The 18,179-nt window shown below is 55.4% G+C and overlaps 3 protein-coding genes across 5 annotated transcripts; all 3 read right to left on the reverse strand.

The window, feature by feature from the left end:
• Positions 1-1,465: 1,465 nt before the first annotated feature.
• On the reverse strand, positions 1,466-5,585 carry LOC134148612 (extracellular fatty acid-binding protein-like). The gene is made up of 7 exons (XM_062590936.1): positions 5,457-5,585; positions 4,976-5,115; positions 4,133-4,203; positions 3,359-3,469; positions 2,609-2,710; positions 2,301-2,326; positions 1,466-1,650 (listed from the first exon to the last, which is right to left on the reverse strand). Exons 1-6 carry the CDS (start codon positions 5,550-5,552, stop codon positions 2,307-2,309), a joined length of 540 nt encoding a protein of 179 aa, XP_062446920.1. The 5' UTR covers positions 5,553-5,585; the 3' UTR covers positions 1,466-1,650; positions 2,301-2,306.
• A 1,407-nt stretch (positions 5,586-6,992) lies between these two features.
• Positions 6,993-11,588, reverse strand: LOC134148599 (lipocalin-15-like). Of its 3 annotated transcripts, none has more exons than XM_062590911.1 (7): positions 10,512-11,588; positions 9,659-9,798; positions 9,325-9,395; positions 8,817-8,927; positions 8,041-8,142; positions 7,795-7,816; positions 6,993-7,154 (listed from the first exon to the last, which is right to left on the reverse strand). In XM_062590911.1, the coding sequence occupies exons 1-7, from the start codon at positions 10,605-10,607 to the stop codon at positions 7,148-7,150; spliced, it is 549 nt and encodes a 182-aa protein (XP_062446895.1). In that variant the 5' UTR covers positions 10,608-11,588; the 3' UTR covers positions 6,993-7,147. The 3 variants fall into 3 exon arrangements, with proteins under 3 accessions (XP_062446895.1, XP_062446896.1, XP_062446894.1); XM_062590912.1 differs by having other exon boundaries at positions 6,993-7,151; positions 8,817-8,930; XM_062590910.1 differs by having other exon boundaries at positions 8,817-8,930.
• Positions 11,589-11,692: 104 nt separating this feature from the next.
• LOC134148598 (lipocalin-like) lies at positions 11,693-15,509 on the reverse strand. The gene is made up of 7 exons (XM_062590909.1): positions 15,346-15,509; positions 13,893-14,032; positions 13,496-13,572; positions 13,122-13,235; positions 12,632-12,733; positions 12,273-12,298; positions 11,693-11,871 (listed from the first exon to the last, which is right to left on the reverse strand). The coding sequence occupies exons 1-6, from the start codon at positions 15,442-15,444 to the stop codon at positions 12,273-12,275; spliced, it is 558 nt and encodes a 185-aa protein (XP_062446893.1). The 5' UTR covers positions 15,445-15,509; the 3' UTR covers positions 11,693-11,871.
• Between the last annotated feature and the right edge of the window lie 2,670 nt (positions 15,510-18,179).

An 18,179-nucleotide genomic window follows, 5' to 3' on the forward strand; every position in this document is an offset into this window, starting at 1 on the left:
ATCAAGTGGGGAAGTTTCCCAAATGTATTTTCCCTGTCCCTGTGGCAAGGGGAAGGAAGGAGCATCTAAGGAACATCCTGACGAGTTCAGCTGACCCAACACATCTGGCATTACTACACAGAAACAAAGCAGATCCCAGACTGAAATGAAAGCCTGGAGAGCCCAGCAATGGTTGCCAGGGCCTGGCAGAGCAGAAAGATCAGTGGAAAGGATTTGGGGGGAACTTAGTTTTCCAGGAATGGGGAGAACTATTGTTTACCCTGCAGAACCTCAGTGCCTCTGAACACTGATGGAGCCTTTTGGAGATCAGTATGTGTGTTATGCCTAGTTCCAGCTTTCCAAAGGCTTTGCTGAGGGCACAGTTTACCCTGTGTGATTTTCTGTTTGTCAAAGTGGATTTGGGAAGTGAAGAGAGCTGAACAGCGTAGAGAATAGCAGCACTTGTTAGAGATAGATGAGGTGGGATTTATACTCAGAAATACAAATTCAGAGAAATATGGTCCCTACAGACAGAGGCAGACATTCACCATGACTGGCTGATCTGACCTCATGAAGGGTTTTCTCTGCAGAGTGCCTAGGGACAGACCTGTACCAGCTCTTTAAAGAAAGCTTTGGAGTACAGAGTAGAGCCTGTACATGAGCTCCATGGGGTGTTTTTTGGGGAGGAAAGGACTGGAAAGTGCAGCCACGTGGCTGGAAGGTAATTGGGTCTAAGGAGAAGCCCTCCTGAATAGGGTTCTGCTGCTTTGGGGTTAAAAGTATGCATCTGTTTCCCTGTGCTTGTATTTAGATTCAGCTTATGTGGGATCCTAGAGCCTTCCACCACTCACCTTTGCCTCAGAAGACAGAGGAAGTAGTGCTTAGAGCAGCTTCGGAGGCCCATCTCCAGATATATCTGTATATGACCAACCCTGAAAACCTCTACACCTAGTGGGGCTGAGGGGTCCCAAAGCTGAGAGCTGTACCTCCCACAGTCAAGCCTGAATTAATGAACAGGCAGGGCTTAAAGGCGCACAGGGCTGACAATCACTGCAAGGTGAGCAGAGGAAAAATTACTTGAATTGTGGAGATGGCCACAAGCCCTTCAAACTCCAATCTCACCATCTATGGCTAACTCCTGCTGCCTTCCTCAGCCTAGCCTCTCATGACAGTGGGATTTCCAACCTCACCATGCTCCTCATTTCACCTCTGCCCACCTGTGGTCCTGCTCCAGAAGACAGCCATACCAGGACCCTAGGCAGCCAGCCCTGCTCTGCTCTGTGGGATGAACCCAGGGGGGTAAATCCTCATGGATTCTGAGAACTCACCTGCCTGGCACCTTGTGTGCGTTCCTGAGTTTGTGTTGCGCCCTACTTGAATGAATGTCACCCCTGGCTATTCATCATCCTCAGAACCCAGAAAGAAGGCAAAAGGGAAAAGATACTTGGACATCCTGGATTATCCCCAGACAAGTATAACAAGCTCAGAGGGGGAGGTCTTGATTCTTTTTATTTATCAAAGAGAAGGGAATACACACTGGAGAAGCAGAAGATGTGTCAGAAGCCTGATCACTGAGCCCAGAAGATGGATGGCAGAGAGGCAGCCTGGAGCTTCAGAGCATGGGTTTTGTCTTTCTCAGAGAGGCGCATCTGTCAGCCAGCCTTGTGCCTCCTAGAAAAAAGCCAGAAGAGGTGGGCTGAGTATTAAGGGGTGAAGAGGCCAATAGAGCAGGCCAAGCAGGACTTTCTGTTACAGTCAGTGCTTTCTCTTCCAGTTCTCCCCAGTTCTATAGGCTTGGGCCATCTCCAGGAGAGAACGGGAGATTTCTATTTGATCCCTACAACTGAATATGTACAGGTACTAGTGCAGTGCGAAATCTTGTGTCAGGGCTGCCCGGTGACCAACCATATTTTGTGTGGTGAGACATCAATCCAACCTCTGGCCAGTTTGGGCTGTTAACAACCCTCAGGCCCCTTTGGGAAAAGTCCTTCTGCTGGCTCTCACTACTGGGTGAACTCTGCAGCCTTTTCTCCACTGAATGGAGCCCTGCAGCTTTGGTTCATGTGTCTGGGCAGCACTGCACCTTGAGGTCACTGTACCACCACTGGGGCCCTGTGCTCCCTACTGCAATTCTACTCAAGTAGAATGCTCTACTCTGAGCATTCTACTCAAAAAGAAACAGTCCTACCTGGGTATAAGCTCTAGCCTGTCTCAGACAACATGGCCCCCAGAGTCATTCAAAGAGCTCATGGTCACCCTTGCTTGGGCATCAGAGGGAGTAAATTTCAGCTGAGGATTTTGCAAGTACTGCAGCAACTCACCTATAGTTATTCGGTGTCGCATTCCTCTGTGAAAATAAAGAGAAAGGCTGAGTTCATGGCCGTGGTCTGGCTAGTACCGTTTAGCACAAAAAATAGCAAGCAGACAACCCAGGAATTAAGTCAAGCAGCAGCAAAGTCATGATACACCCACACCAGAGCACATCTCATTACCAGAGTCTTCTCCTGGCAGTTCAAATTACAAAGTAGTGCTAAGTATGGACCAAGCCAGCTGCTGCCAGCAAATTCTGGCTGCACATACCGAAAAAGCCAGACTGGATGGTGCAAATCTGGTTCTGGGCTGTACTCACCTTGGCTGGGCAGCATCTTGATCATTTCATCAGTGAAGCCCAGTTCCCTGGCAAACTTCCTGAACAGTTCTGTGATTTTGGGCCTCACCTCCTGGGTTCTGCCTAAAATCAAAGACATGAATTAGCACCAGGCTTTGACCTGTCCCTTGAATTGTCTGGGCATCCGATGTACTCATGTGGGTTAGGACAGGAGACATAAATGGGCTGGAGAGTTCCTGGGAGAAGGTGGGAGGGAGCAGTGGAGATCCCAGGAGCTTAACAGTGGCTGGGCATGGGAGACACCTCTCCTAAGGACTGAGATGAAGCAGAGGTCCTGGCAGCAATGCACCTACAACCAGCACGGTGACTCCTGTCTTTAGTTCCCATCCCCACTGTTTCTGATTCCTCTCCTTGTTCCCGCAGCAGGACCTCATCTTTTAGCCCTGCTTCACTGAGGAACTTACCCAAGTCATTCCTATCACAGAGCAGGGATTTGGGACCCATCCTCCCTTTTCCACCATCCCCAAATCACTGACCTTTCCTCCTGCCACACACGGGATTTCCAGCAGCATCAGCCCCTCTCCTGTATGCCCACCCAGCAGAGCAACGGGGCCAGACACAAAGAGAGTGGAATGGAGGGCAGATCTCTATCGTGGGTACTGAGCACTCTCTGGATAACTCTCTCCTCATGACATTGCAAAGCACCACAAGGCCTGTGAGCCCTTTGCCTCCAACAGCTGAAGGTTGGTCAGGTCACACCTGGCTACATACTGTAGAGCCTCAGCATACGCAAGGTCTTCCCATCCTTCACTCTGGATACAAATATAATTGCATAGCTCTTGTAGTCGGTTTCCATCACCTGCGCTGTTCTGTCATCTCTCTCTGTAAAAGAATATAGAGGAAAGCAAAAAATTCATTCCATTCCTCCAAGAACTGCCACTATGCAAAAAGACTCTTAGAATGTGAATCTTCATGCAAAAAGCCAAGGGTCACATTCACCCAGCTCATATTTCTCCATTGCTGGTTTTTGATCTTGGCAAGACTTCTCTGAGGGCTTAGAAGAGCCTACAGATCAGATCATAGCAGACCTGTGACATGAACACAGTGAGGGTCTGGAGATGGTCATTGCAGACAATAAAGTAAGCTGGCCAGTGTTAGTCTAACACCTGAGGTGAAAATGGTGGCAGCCTTCTGAAACCACTTTTGCTTCATCACTTGGGACCATATGTCTACATCCTGATTGCAAAAGGAACCTGCTTTGCCCCAGAGACTAAGCTCAGTCTGAACACAGCCATCTTAATCCAGAACATCTCCTGACATGGAGTTAGTGCAGGGCAGCCACACTGGAGGGATTTCCATCTTGGCAGTGCAGCCAGCAACCAGCCACAGAGGGATTTCCACATCCCAGGACCTCAGGAGAGGCAGACAGGCATTCCTGAGGGCCAGTTCCCTAGGAAGAACCAGCTCCTTCAGACAGCTGTTTCAGAAACGGTGATGGTAAGTGCCTCCACCCATGACTGAGTGACTGTGTTCCCCCACACTCACCAGAGTGGTAGAATTCACCTGGGACATCCATTTTCTTAAAGATCCGCTCTGATTTCTTACATCCCTCTGGGCTGCAAAACAAGGAAGGATGCTCTTGTCATTCAGCCCCAAGAGTGTGCTCAGAGCAAGTTTATCTCAACAAGGACATGCATAGGCAATGGTGGAGAATCACCATGCACCAGCTGGGATGAAGCTGTCCATCTCTCTCCTATAAGGATGCTGCATCTGGGGTTTCCACCAACTCCAAAATCTAGAATTTGCTGCTAGGGATGGGATGATGTGGGTAGGTAGGAAGATAGATGCCAGCTTTGGAGTAATGGGTGGTTTAGTTGCCAGAACAGAGCACTAGCATGCATGGATCATCCTGCAGGGTAATGTGGATGTTCCCTTGTTCATACCGATCTGACCAGATGGGACCAGTCCTGTCTGAAAAGCTCTGATGCTCACTTATCTGTGTGCTGACAGCTCTCCCCTGTGCCTGGGGAGGCATAGGAAACTGCAAGCTGTCCTAGCCTCCATGATGGGACTGCCTCTGTGTGGGTGCTGGCATGAACCTGCCTACCTTTCTGTGTCCCACCACAGGCTCTGGTTGGTTCTAATGACAGGGACCCCTCTGCTCCTGGACAGACTATGAACAGGGCTTGGAAAGGAGGGTCTCCATTACACTGCTCTCCCATACACCCAGTTTCAAGCCCATGGCTGCTACACGGGGGCTCTGCCTTACTCCCCAACCCAGCTCTTTGGTGGATACTGGGTGGAGGGACCCAGGTGGAGTCTCACTGGTGAAAGTTGGGGGAGGGGATTGTTCAGCGAAGCCCATGGAGAAAAGTATTTAGCACTTACGTGAGAATGGCCACGGACACCTTCAGAATACCATTCTTCAGCAGTGAGATATTGGCTTTTGCCATCTTCAGCTCATCCTTTTTACGGAGATAGCCTTCAGAGTCTGAAGCCAGAGCAACAATGTGCCATTTCCCTTCAATCTAGTGGCAAAGGTAGACTGTGAGTCTGGAGGACAAGGCAGAGTTGCCTCTCTGGAGGGGGTCAGCAGTTGGAACACCTCTCTGCAGAGACCCACAGACTTCCACAGCTCTCAGGCAGGGGTATGTCTTGTCTAGGCACCTAAATACCCTGCTGGGGCACCTACATTGGAATTCAGCAACTGCACTTACCTGGGCATCTAGTCACTCTCAGATGGCAGAAGCAGACAAGATCTCCTGAGGTGGCTATAGTATACCCAGTAACAAAACACCACTTCATTCACCCACCCTGGTTACTGAAGGTCGCACTCCCACCTTCCCTTCCTCGGGACAGCATGAGTCACCTTGCTCTTGTCTATCTCTGCAGCTCCCTGGTCCTCAGCCTCCACACGCAGCAAGCAGAACTGGGCCAGCCAGAGGCTCAGTATGATGGTCTTCATCTCGCCACAGCCTCCTCCAGCTTCACTTAGCAAGGTGGAGAGCAATTCCAGGGCTGCTGGCTTTATAAGAGCTGTCTTTCCCCTCCCACCCACCTCATCACTGCTGCATGTGGAACTACTTCAGTGATGATGTTATTGTTGGTTTGAGTGAGGTAATGGTTTTGAAGGGCAGAAGTCATCCCTGTTTACCCTGGGTAAACAGTGTCTCATCTCTTGGAAGAAGGAAATTGACTTCCAAGTCCCAAGACGGGTTCTGAGCAAGAGGTTTAGAGAATCTCTGTTGCCTCAGAGCTAAAAGGAAGTTTTTCATCTTTTTAATCCCTCATGAAAGGAGAAAGGGACCTTTTGTTACTCCCACTGGCTTCTGGAGAACTGCTGGGTGGAACCAGGAGGTCCTTCTCAGACTGGGCATAGATAGGAGCCATGGCCCTTCAGGGCACTTAGTACCGAGGAGCACAGGGTGACATCCTTTCTGGCTGGGCTGGTGACTTCCCCAGGAGTACTTCCACAGCCAAATCCTGGTGCCAGCACTTTGGAGGCATGACCTGAACTCATTGTTCACATGTAGGCACACCTATCAGCTCAGGAGCATTCAGGTTTCTTGAAGGGGGACAAATCCTGAGCATCACAGGCAGAAGAAGGGCTTTATGTCACTGCGGGAGTGTGTCACCTTCATCGCAGGGTGTGTTGCCTCCTGTGCTCAGGACCTGGCTCAGACGGACTGCTGGGAAAGGGTCCGTGCTGCTTCCTTGCAGCTCCTTGCCAGACACCAAGGGATGCCCACTCCTTGGCCACCATGGCTGGGGAGTGAGGATGGTGGGACACCCAGTGGTTTGCCTCCCCTCTGTACAAGTGGTAGGTGACTGGCATCTTCCAGCGGGGGAGCAGAGGGTGATGGAGGAAGGGCCTTGGGTGCCCTTGGGGCTTCTTGCAACTTGACTCTGTCTTGACCAGTAGGTAGATGGGGGTGCCAAAGGGGCAGGAGGCAGGCATGGGAGTCCCACTCCCACTGTGAACTTTTCCCGGGCAGCTACTATGTGGCTACACTTGCACCTAGGTCTGTTCTGCCCCAGCCAGATGAGCCCAAAGCTGGCTAGAACAGGGGCTGAGCCTGATGTCCTTGGGAAGAGCTGTGCACTAGGAGCCAGGGCTAGGACAGGCACAGCTGGGCAGGCTGCCTGCTTTACGCTACCCCCCTAGTTGTGCTGCACAAATCCCTGTTCATTCCAGTTGCTCATTTGTTCTCTACCCTCATCCTCAGCAGATGCACCACTGCATCTTCCCCAGTATCTACTCCCCCATCATCCCCACCCTGGGCTCTGCAAACAGTGTAGGGAAGGAGTTCCCCCAAAGTTCTTGTGGTGCTGACCAGAAAAGTCATGTCCAGGAAGACCTTGGCACCCTGTCCTATAGTCCAGAACAAATACATCAAGCTCTGGGAAAGCTTCTGAATCTGTTTATTTAGGAGAGAGGAGTGTGTTCCAGATGGGAGCAGCAGGTCTGGCAGACCTCAGCCAGGGAGGAAGGGAAAGGGCACCATGGAGGAGCGGAGCAGAGCCTAGTTTCCACAAGGTCTGGAGGGCATTCATCTACCTTCAGCTGCTGGAAGGCAGGACAGCCAGATGAGTTGTTAGAGCCTGAGCTAACAGGTGTTAGGAAAGCTGGAGACCACCCTCAGGCTGTGGTGGGGCCAAACTCTCTAAGGAACCCCTGGACTTTTCCATCCCAGGCCTCATTCTCCCTTGCCTGAGCCAAAATCAGTGCCCATCCTGGGACTGAGCTTCCTGGTGGCTGACAATTTGTCCTCGTTTGACCAAAAAAATCCTGCTCTTGGCTAGGGGAAAGTTGGCATTACATGGGATCTCATCAGAAAGGTCCTTGGCCCCCCACTGTGCTCCCGGACACCGCTCTGGGTCTCTCCAAGGAGCACAGTCCCTGTGGGGACCTGCTGGCAAGGCGATCACCACCAATCCAGGACTTGGGCTGCTCTGGTCACTGCACTATATCGCTAGTGTACCTCCTGTGAGACACCAGGGCAATTTCACTTCATTTGCATTTTTCAACATTTTGCTGAAAATTTTGATGTTTTCTTTGATGAAAGGCCCTTCCCTGACCAAGGTGTGTAGGAGCAGCACTCTGAAGCAGGCGGGGGGGGGGGGGAGGGCTCCCCGGAAGGCTGTGGGTCCCTGCTCAGCCCAGACCATGCTGGGATGGAGACCCAGCTTCTCCTGGTCAAACTCACCTGGCAGCCTGGATGCACTCATCTGTTAAAAGGAAAAAAAGAGTTCTAAGCATGCTTCCTCTTCTCTGCTACGGATGATGTCCTGAGCCCCTCCCAACCCTGTGCCCACTCTGCCGCCACGACAGGGCAGATGATCCCAGAAATGTATGGTGGTACTGTGCCACTGCAGAGCTAGGTCTCTTGGAGAGCATGCCTGTATAGAGGGGATGTGTGTCCCATCTCCCTGCTTGCCATACTGGCACTCACCTGACTTTGGCATGACCACCAGCATGTCCTCAGTAAAGCCCATGGTGGGATAGAGCTCCTTAAACTTCTTCAGGAGCTGGGGACTCACATCCTGCCCCCGGGCTGCAGACAGAAAGGCAAAACTGGTGAATGGGGTGGTCTGGTGGCAAGCTGGACCCATAGGGCCTGGCCCCCATGAGGGCAGGGATGGGATCCCAGGGAAGAAAAAATACACATTGATAAAGCAAGGGAGAAATGCAGCCATATGATAGATTCTGGATGTTGTCCCCAGCATTCCATGGCTGCCTTGGGCTGACAGCCAAAGGACACAAAGCCCTCTGCATGGACAATCCACATGTTTGGTTGGGGCCATCCACTTGCCTGCCCATGAGAGCTGCTGGCAGGGCTTACAAGGCAGACAAGATATATAAACACTGGCTGGAGCTCACAACAGCCTGGGACTCATGGGTGAGAAGTAGCTGCCAGGACCCATGGGTGTAAGTGAGTTGCCTGATGCTCCAAGCTCAGCATCTCAGGACAACTGGTATATTTTAGAGGTCTGCAGCCAGACTGAACCTGCAGGAGGGGATTTGATTCAAATCAGAATAATACAGGGATGTTTTGGTGCAATTTTTCATTCACTCCAAAGTGAATTTCCTGCATGTGCCTTGGCAACAGCAAGTTCAGTGCTGATGTGGTGGCAGTGGATGGCGATGGGGAGCCCTGCCTCTGACACCCACCAGTAGCCACCTTGGCCCTAAAGAGTTGAGGGCACCCGTCCCCACCCCCAAACTCACTGTAGAGCTGCAGTGTGTTGCTGGGCTCCCTGTCATTCTTCCTGATAATGTACACAATTGCGTAGTGATCATAGTCGGTCTCCATCACACGCAGGTCCTGCTTTCCTTCTGCTGCTAAAAAGACCTCAGATGATGCCCAGCCAGGCAATGTGGCACAACCCCATGCACCCCCTTGGCTCCCAGACACTGTGCTAGCTGCACAGAGGCCAGGCAGGACTCACGGCTTAAGTCCCAGGCGCTAAATTGGCCTTTTCACTGTGCAAGAAGGGGAATGCCAGCTCTGAACCAGCAGCACTTTGAGCATGTGTTGGCTCACCCGGGTGCCCACTTGCAGTACCACCTCTTGCCAAGAGATGGAGGCAGAGAGGCCAAACCCAGCTCCCACTTGCTGCCTGTGAGCGTGAAGAGGACTTGGGCTACTTTTTCTTGCTTTTGAGCGTGTCTCAGAGGCAGCTGGCCAGAGGCCAAGAGCAGAGTCCGTAACATTAGTCCCCCTGCCCACACATACCTGTGCTGGTGTAGTGCCCTGCCTGCTCATGTTGCTGGAAGAGAAGCTCAGCTTTTTTGCATTCATCTGCCCTGGAAAGGAAAAATTGAAACAACAGATGCAGCTCAAAGCCACGCTGCAGGTGGTGGGGCAGTGCTCACTGGTGCAGTGAGCCTGTTCTGGCTTTGGGAACACATCAGTTTGGAGGCAGGACTGGGCACCACAGGGCACCGCACCTTCGAGTATCTGTAGGGAGGATGCTCTGCTTCCAACCACCTTAGTCGAGAGGAGAGTATCCTGGCCCTAGCAGGAGGACCATGCTGCCCACTACATCAAGGCAATATCAGGCACTTACACAGGGAAAAATGCTTTCATAGCGAGGTTGCCCTCAGGTGTGAAGCTAAAGACGGTGATGGACGACTTCATCTTATCCTTCATGCTCAGGAACACAGGGCAGTTGGAAACAGCAGCCATGACGTGCCATGTCCCTACAAACTGCGACGAGCCATCATCAGTGGAGCTCAAGAAAACCAGGGAGACATGCTACCCATTGTGGGGACCTGTCAGCTACAATAGGGACCTGTCACCCACGCCAGGTGATCTGCCACCCACCACGGTGACCTGCTACCCACAGTAGGAAACTGCTACCCACCATGGAGACCTACCACCCCCCTGGGGGATCTGCCAGCCACTATGGAGACCTGCCCACCACTGTTCACCCCCTTAGGGGATCTGCCACCCATAATGGGAACCTGCTCCCCTCTGGAGGATCTGCCAGCTGCTGTGATGACCTGTCACCCTTCAAGAGGACCTGCTCCTCAGGGTGTTGCTCCATCACAACTTTGCCCTGCCCCTTGTCAGGAGGGTGGGCACAGCACCCAGCCCATGTTCCCTGGTGAAATGCAGCACCCTCCAGGGCACTGCAGCCCCAGGGGTGTAGATAACCCTGTGGCACAAACAATGCTGAGTCTGACTACAGCAGAAGAAAGAGATGGGCCACTACTGGCCAAGACTAACCCATTTTCCACTACCTCATGGCAGATAACCTGGCACAGATTCAGATCCTGGACCAGGGGACCTGCAGATCTGGGGTGCCCGCCATGCATCCCTGCCCACGGACATGACAAGAGATGGGGAGCCAGTGCCCTGCCTCAGCCAGTCTCACTAGTCATGGCAGGAGTCCCCAGGCTGGCATCCTTTGCAGTTACCTTCTCAGGGTCGAAGCCCAGCTGCACAGGGATCTCAGCCTGCACCTGTAGCAGGCAGAGCAGGGCTAATACCAAGCTTGACCGCACAGCCTTCATCCTCGCTCAGGAAGCTGAATGTGGGCTGGATGGACCTGCCTCTTCCCATACCCACCTTTATACCCCTCTACCAGCACCTCCCCCTGCAAACCCCTGCTTTATGCAACAGGTTATACAAGAGCAGGGATAATTTGTGTGAGTGTTAGGTGACAGCATTGGCCCCTTCCAGGTCTAATTGCCCAGTCCTGAATGAATGTAGTCTTGGATGAGACCCAACGAGCAAGTCAGGGACTGGGCAGTTCCCTGTGCGCACTGGGGTGTCCAAAGAGGGCGAGGACATGGGCAAAGAGGGTGCTGCGTATGGGAGGGTCCCCATTGCTCCCCTCCCAGCTGGGGTTTCCCTGACTCTGGGGGTCTGCCTGGCCAGGGCTGAATCTTGCATCAAGGCAGAGTTTGGTTAGGCCAGTGCTTTAGCCCAGGGTCTTGCCACTGCCTACTGGGATAGGGTGGCCTCCTGGCCATGGGCACTGGCCCTGCTCCTGAAAGCACCTCTGAGGGCCTGGGTTCATGGCAGGGGGACCATGCAAGTGGCCAGGGCTGAGCCACATCAGCCCCTTAGAGCAGTCACTCTGGTTCATGTCCATCCTCTCTACCAGCTCTGAGACCTCCTGCAATTACCTAGCTCCTGCCCTATCCCCACCACAGCAATCTGTGGTGGGGATAGGAACTATCTGGAGGGGAAACTGAGGTAGGGATGCAGTAATTGCTAAGGGTGACTGAGGGAGCCCATGGCAGATGGCAGGTGATGCTCCCATCTCCAGCATGTCCTGACCCTTGGGCACAAGAGCAGGTTTCACCTTGCCATTGCCAGGCAGTAAGGGTACAGTGGGTCCTGTCCTGCCAGCTCTCTCTAGCTGCTGATCGGGTGCTCAGATCAGTCCTGCCCTCTGGAGCCAGCTTGAGCCCTGCATTGGCACTGGCTGTGCTTGCTCCTGCCCACCCAGGGGCTGGCCGGAGGGAACGAGGCCAGCCTGTGGTGGGGAGACGCAGTTGCTTCCCCCTCTGCACCTTACTTGGAGAAGTAAAGGGACACACTGGGAGGCTCCCCCTCCTGTCCACCCCCTTTGACGAGCCAGCAGACAAGGGCAGGGGGCTGGTGTTTTATATGGGGCTTTGGCAGGGAAGGGGTACAGACATGGAGTGCAAAGGTAGAAAGTGAACGGTGATGCCATGGCATGGGAAAGATGGGGATGGGGTGGGGGGGTGGCTGCTCCACTCGTGGCACTCTCTGTGCTCCAGCCCGGCAGCAGCTCACGGAGTCCGCCTGGAAGAGAGAGGAGGCAAACACAGCTGAGCTGGGGGAAGAGGAGGGAAAGGATGGGGTGGCACTAGACCCCTGAGCCCTGCGCCAAGCAGGTGGGCACCAGCCGTCCCACAACCCAGGGCAACGCAGTCCTGCGGGGCTAGCTTTCCTGCATGGTGGAGAGGAGATAAAGTGGCTCCAGGGACTACAGGAGAGCTGTCCCCATGGGGGACAGCATCAGGGAGCTCTCCCCATCCAGGGGAAGAGAAATCCCCAGGGAAAGCAGCTGGGATGAGGCTGAGCAGCCTGACAGGGCTGGGGCAGGGTGCTGGGGGGGCTCTGCAGTATGGAGTGTCTCCAAGTGCCTCCTCTATAAGCCACCACATGGGGCTGGTCTGAGCACCAGCGAAAGCAGGACTCACCTAGGCAGCATCAGTCATGCATTTATCTGCAGAAGGAACAAAACCAGAGATAAGCTCATCCACGAGCTCAGTGAGACTACTGCCCTCCAAACCCTTCTCACAGGACACCCACAAGGGGCTCTTCCCACCTGTGCCTCCTTCTGAGGCTAAGATTACAAAGGCATATCTGTTTCAGGCACAAGACAGACATGCATCCCATCCCATCCCATCCCATCCCATCCCATCCCATCCCATCCCATCCCATCCCTTCTGGCCTCAGCACAGGAGGACCCATGTGGTTGGAGGTGCCAGGCTCATTAGGGCTCAGCATCCCACCACCCCATCTGACCTCTCCAGCCTCTCTTCCCAGCTGCTCTTACCTGTTTTGGGCAGGATGAGGATATCTTCATCTGCCAAGCCCTGTTCCTTGGAGAACTGGGTGAACCTCTCCAGGCGCTCGGGACTGAGCTCCTTAGTCCTGCCTGCAACCGGAAGAGCAGGACCACTCAAAGGTGAGAAAAAGCCCCACTACTCATCACCTAGCAGGCAACACTGGGTTATATGGCCCAGGGGCAGGGTAAAACCAGCAAGAGCTTGGCAAGTGTAATTCCCTTCAGGAAAGCGGTCCAAACCCAGCTATGCCACATATCACTCAAGGTGACAGGTTTCACTGGTCACTGGATGCTGGGCAGGACCTCATGTCCTGGCTGCACCCACAGGCTTGGGCAACCCAACCGTCATCACTGGGAGACCTGCCACCCTTCCCCCATGGGAAAGATCTCCCAGCCAAGGAAACCTTGGGAGAGCCCGTTCATTGGGGTACAGGGTGGTGGGTGGGATGTGGTGGTCTTGGTGCTGGCAAATACGTACTATAGAGCAGCACCATGGTGGAGGTGCCAGTATTCTTGGAGATCTGGGTAGCCACCAAGGCGTACTCGTCATAGTTGGTCTCCACAATGCGGATGTCATGCTTGCTGCCCCAACCTGCAATGGGCAAAGAGGGCACATCTCAGCCCAGCACACCAAGCACTGCTGCACTCTGCTATGCCCTGACAAGGGCAGGGAGTAGGTAGATAGCCCCAGGCACAGCTAACACCAGTTCCAGGCCAGGAGCTGGAGACAGCAGTGCCCATGCCCAGGACACAGGGCTGTGCCACTGAGGTGTGTGCAGGGGCTAGGTCCTGGCACCATCCTGCCTTCAAAAGGATGTGCTGGGACTTTGGCCTATGGGGCCAGATACTTACGTGGGCTGGTGTAGCTGAACCGTCCTGGCTGCTCTGTCTTGATGTAGAGGCTGTTCTTTGTCTCGCACTTATCAGCCCTGGGAAGCAAAGCGCAAGGTTGTCGTGGGGGCTGGACAGGAGCTGCCTGTGTGGCCATAGGGGAAACACCGGCACCAACAGCCTTCCACAGCACCCGACACATAGCTGTCAGATCTGCTAGTACCAAGGGAAGGCAAAACACCTGATACCTGGCAGGATCATGCTCCCTGCCACTCCGAGGACACCTGCCATCCACCAGGAAGGCCCTTCTGGGGTCAGGGAGGTGCAGGGAACAAGGTGACCCTTGAGTATAGCAGTCTGGGGCTGCCCCCCATCTCCCCTGGTGCCAGCAGTTCACCCATCATGTTGCCTGCCTCACTTGGGGTAGGTGGAAGTGACTTCCAGGTTGCCATCTGCAGTAGCTGATACGACTGTGGTGCACATCTTCATCAGGTGCTTCTTGTCCTTGAACCAGTTGGAGTTGGAGGCCAGGCCAATGCTGTACCATTTCCCTGTGAACTGCACATAATCTCATCTCAGCTGCAGGCCAGCAGCTGTGCTGTGTCTTGCCTGCCCTGACACCTGCTGCCCCACAAGTGGCAGCAACAGGGACAAGGCTCAACCCTCAGTTGACCAGGAGCACCTGGCTCAGGCCACTTCTCCATCCCATATCAGTCTATGCCTTATGACGGGACTGTATCCTGACATCTTCGTCACTCAGGGGGCTTCTACAGCCTTTGGAAAGTCCTACTCAGCTCCTGGTCTCCACAAAACCCAGAAGCAAGGAGTCCCCCTGAATGACATTATGCCTTTCATTTCTCAGCACTAAGAGCATTTTCTTCCTATTTTCCCCATGTCCTGGCAGGAGGACAGGAACGTCCTGCTTAGAAATGCCATCAACATCTGGCCAGGGGCACAAAGAGTGCCTCCATCACTGCTGTGGCAGGTGGCATTGTTTGTGGAGGTGAGGGGCAGGTGCCCAGGACTGCTGGCAGCTGAGCCAGCAGCCCAACTTGGGCCAAGGGCCAGCACTGCTGGTGGAGAGGCTGCTCTGCTTGCCCCAGCCCGCTCCCTGGGGCCAACAGTCCAGAGAACCCCGAGGGGAGCTGTCTGCAGGCACTGGAGTTGTCCAGGGTGGGAAGCACAGGCAGGCTGAGCGGGTTTGGCAGAAAATGCCCCGTCCTCGCCGGATCTGCCTGCAGCCCCATCACCTTCCCAGGGCAGTTACATCCCCCCGTTCACAGACCAGTGGATATCTGGAGGAGCCAGCAGTGTGGCCATCGCCCCAGCAAAGGGTGAGCCTGCTCTGTGCCCCATGGGGCTCAGGCCAAGGGGTTGGGACCCCAGACTTGCCACCTGCCTGGAGCTGCCTTCCTCCGCCAGGAGCAGACTGTAGCCTGCCCTCCATGGAGCATCCGGCTGCAGGGGGAACTGGGGAGGGCAGAAGGGTGCGTGGGATCCCCCCGCACAGCAGCCCTTGTTTCTTTGAGACCTCTGTCCAGGGGTGGCTTGGGGACTGGAGGTCTGTGGCCCCTCTCCATGCAATCTGTCAAACCAAGCTTGCTTTTCTCAACCCCTCCCTCCAAGACCCCCGTACATCTATAGAAATGCCACCAAACCAAGCTACACCAAATTGAACCACCAGAACCTCAGAGCAGCCGAGGGATGAGGAGCTAAGAGTGCATTGGGTGCCCTCCTCCTTCCAGAGCCCAGGACAGCCTGGTCCCGCTTCCATCTGTAACACACCCTCTGCACATCTGCCAGGAGATGATCCCCACCACACGTCCCATGCGCCCCCACGCTAGCCCCCATGCCAGTTGGGCTGCTGTCACCTGATCCTCCTGGAAGTCAGCTTGCACAGGAACGTCCTCCTGAGCATGCAGCGCCCCGAGCAGGGCCAGTCCCAAGATGCTGAGCAGTGTGGCCTGCATGTCTCCCAGCTCTCTGCCCTTCCCTGTGCTGAGCCGAGCCGAGTTCAGGCGATGTGCTGGAGACTCGGGCGAGCTCCCTATTTATGGGCAGGCTGTGTGATGGCCCCGGGGGGCAAGCGCTGCAGGCAGGCCAGCCCCGTCTCCCCCCCGTGCTATTATGCAAGCGAGAGCAGGGGCGAGTGCCGAATCCGAAGTGCAGCCTGGGAAGCAGCAAATTTTTCCCTCCTGTTGATTTTAGATGTTTGTCTCCGGGTGCCAAACCTCCCTGCAGCAAAAACACAACTTGGAGCCAGTTTTGCAGCTGTCCCTGCCTCTCGGTGCAGCAGAGAGCTTGCGACCGGTGTGGGGAGAGCCAAGGCTGGCCACCAGCATGGGAAGTGGGCCAGGGCCACCTGGCCCAGGGTGTCAGGACCAAGGGGCAGGGTTTGTTGACTGCCCTGATCCTTGCAGAACAACCTCACTTGGGTTCAGAGAGGGGCCAAAACAACATAGAGGGGATACTGGATGCCTGCCGTGCCTGATCCAACATACAAGACCCATGGCCACCTTTGGGCACTCCTATGGGACCTTCACCTTCAACCTAACCCAAGTCCCTGCATCGCCAAAGGAGCACCCTGGCCGGCCCAGCTGCCCACCCCAGGCCCCAGGGCCTCCAGATGTTTTGTGAGGAAGAGAAAAGCTCAACCAGCTCCATGGCTATCATGGTCGCACTTCCCTCTGGCCCCCCTCAATTCCAGGGGATCAATGTGGTTTTACAGCCCTGCTCCCTGTTGTGCTCTTCTGGCAGGAGGTGTCAGCATGGCTGGGGTACTTCCCGGCACTCAGGGGCGCATGGTCCTGCAACACTCCTAAATCCAGGCTGGACAGCGTAGGTCCAAGCCAGTCACCTCCCAGTGCCAGCCCCAGATCTCTGTGGGGCTGGGCTTGCCTGCTCCTCAGAGAGCTCTGGTGCACCCAGGGCTGTGTGTCTGAGATGTCCATCAGCACCATGTCCCCACATCTGCCAAGGGCCTGACCATGTCACCTTCCTCAGGCCGTTGGCACACCAGCCCAGCTAACTGGGGAGGGGAATTGAATTGGCAGAGAAACGTGGCTGGTGGAGAGCCAAGAGTGGGGAACCCAGGGTGCCCAGCGGGGGAATGAGCTCCAGGCTCCTACCACCTCTCCAGAGTGTCCCCCGGGGGATGCCAGGCTGGTGTCCCAGGGCTGGGGGTGGCAGTGGCAGAGGCAGGCAGCTGGGCTGGCCCAGCTCAGCCATCCCTGCTGGGATGCAGCGGGCAGAGCATTAACCTGGCTGTGCCCCTTGCTGGGGCCGGGGCTCTGGCCGGCTGCCCGGCCACCGCCAGCCTGGCCGTCGGCAGCTCTCCCGGCAGCGTAGCCTTGCCAAGACCCTTTATGTAAGGAGCCTGTTTTCACAACAGCTGTTTTTTTTTTTTCCTCTCGGCAGCCCACCGGGCCCTGCGGCCCCAGCACATTCCCTTCCCCACGTCCAGCTGGGAGCCGCTGCTTCCCCAGCACAAAATGCGCCAGGGGCCGAGCAGGCCTTGGCTCGGCGGCTTTATTAAAACAAAACAAAAGCTGAGCGGAGCGGGACTGAGCATCACAAGAGCCTGGCCAGGGCTCCTGCATGAGCGCCGGCTGCGGGTCGCTGAGCACCAGCTGGTGCACAGCCCTGCGGGCCCTGGTGCCTCGGTCCACCCTGGGGTGCTGGATGCAAGTTGCCAGCTGGCGTTGGCACCCCACCGGGTGCCGAGGTGCTGGGAAAAGTTCTCTGTCCAGTGGGCAATGGAGGCCTGGAGGATCCCTGTGCATCCCTGCAGTCCTGCAATGAGGCAGGCTCCGAAGCCATCCCTCTCCCCGAGTAGCCCCTGCACCCTGCCCTGGGTGGCAGGAGAGGGTGCCTAGGAGGGTGCCTCAGGGTGCTCGGCTCTCACAGCTGGCAAAACCAGGCACTGGCCCGTGGCAAGCACAGAAACGTGGGGATATCAGCGATGTGGGACAAGTTGAGCCCACTGCTGGAGCAGAGCAGGGCAGAGACAAGAAAACAGGGTCTGGATGGAGTTGCATAGGCTCCAGAGAGCCAGAAAGGGCTTCCCCCTTGCTTTCCTATCTCCAGAAGACCCTGGTCATGCGCACCCCACCATGCTGATCACCACCGCAACGCAGCCCCCTCTGGGGAGCAGCGTCACCACTGGGTGCGGGGCTGAAAGCGAGCTGCAGCAGCGGGACCGCAGTCCATAACACGACGATGCTGCGAAGCAGCAGGTTCGGCCAGGAAGCCGTGCCGCAGCCAGAGCTGCCAGCCAGCGGAGGGGATTTGCGAGCCCAGCCGGACACGAGTGCCTCGCACGTGGGCAGCTGGGACAACGGCCGGTTTCATCGGGGGCTGGCAGCGGAGCAGTCACGTGGCAGGTCCTTACATAACTCCCCTGATAAACAACATGTGTTAACAGTTTCCACTAAGATTGCAAAACGCCCACACCGGAGGCAGAGGGTTATTTCCCTCCGTAGGGGCTGCAGGGTGGCCAAGGCACCCAACCAGCCACTTGCAGAGGGGCCTGCACGTAAACAGGTTTCCAGCCTGCTGCTGGCTCAGCACAAGTGGCCAGGGGCTGCTCCCTGCCCTCTCGAACCTCCCGGCCTGCACTGGGGTATAGGCACTGCTCACCTAAAACACCCCAGCCCCACACAGCAGTGTGGCAGCCCTCCACCAGGCTGAACATGTGTCAGCTTGC

Source organism: Rhea pennata, chromosome 18 (genome assembly GCF_028389875.1).
Source record: "Rhea pennata isolate bPtePen1 chromosome 18, bPtePen1.pri, whole genome shotgun sequence".
Lineage (NCBI taxonomy): Eukaryota > Metazoa > Chordata > Aves > Rheiformes > Rheidae > Rhea > Rhea pennata.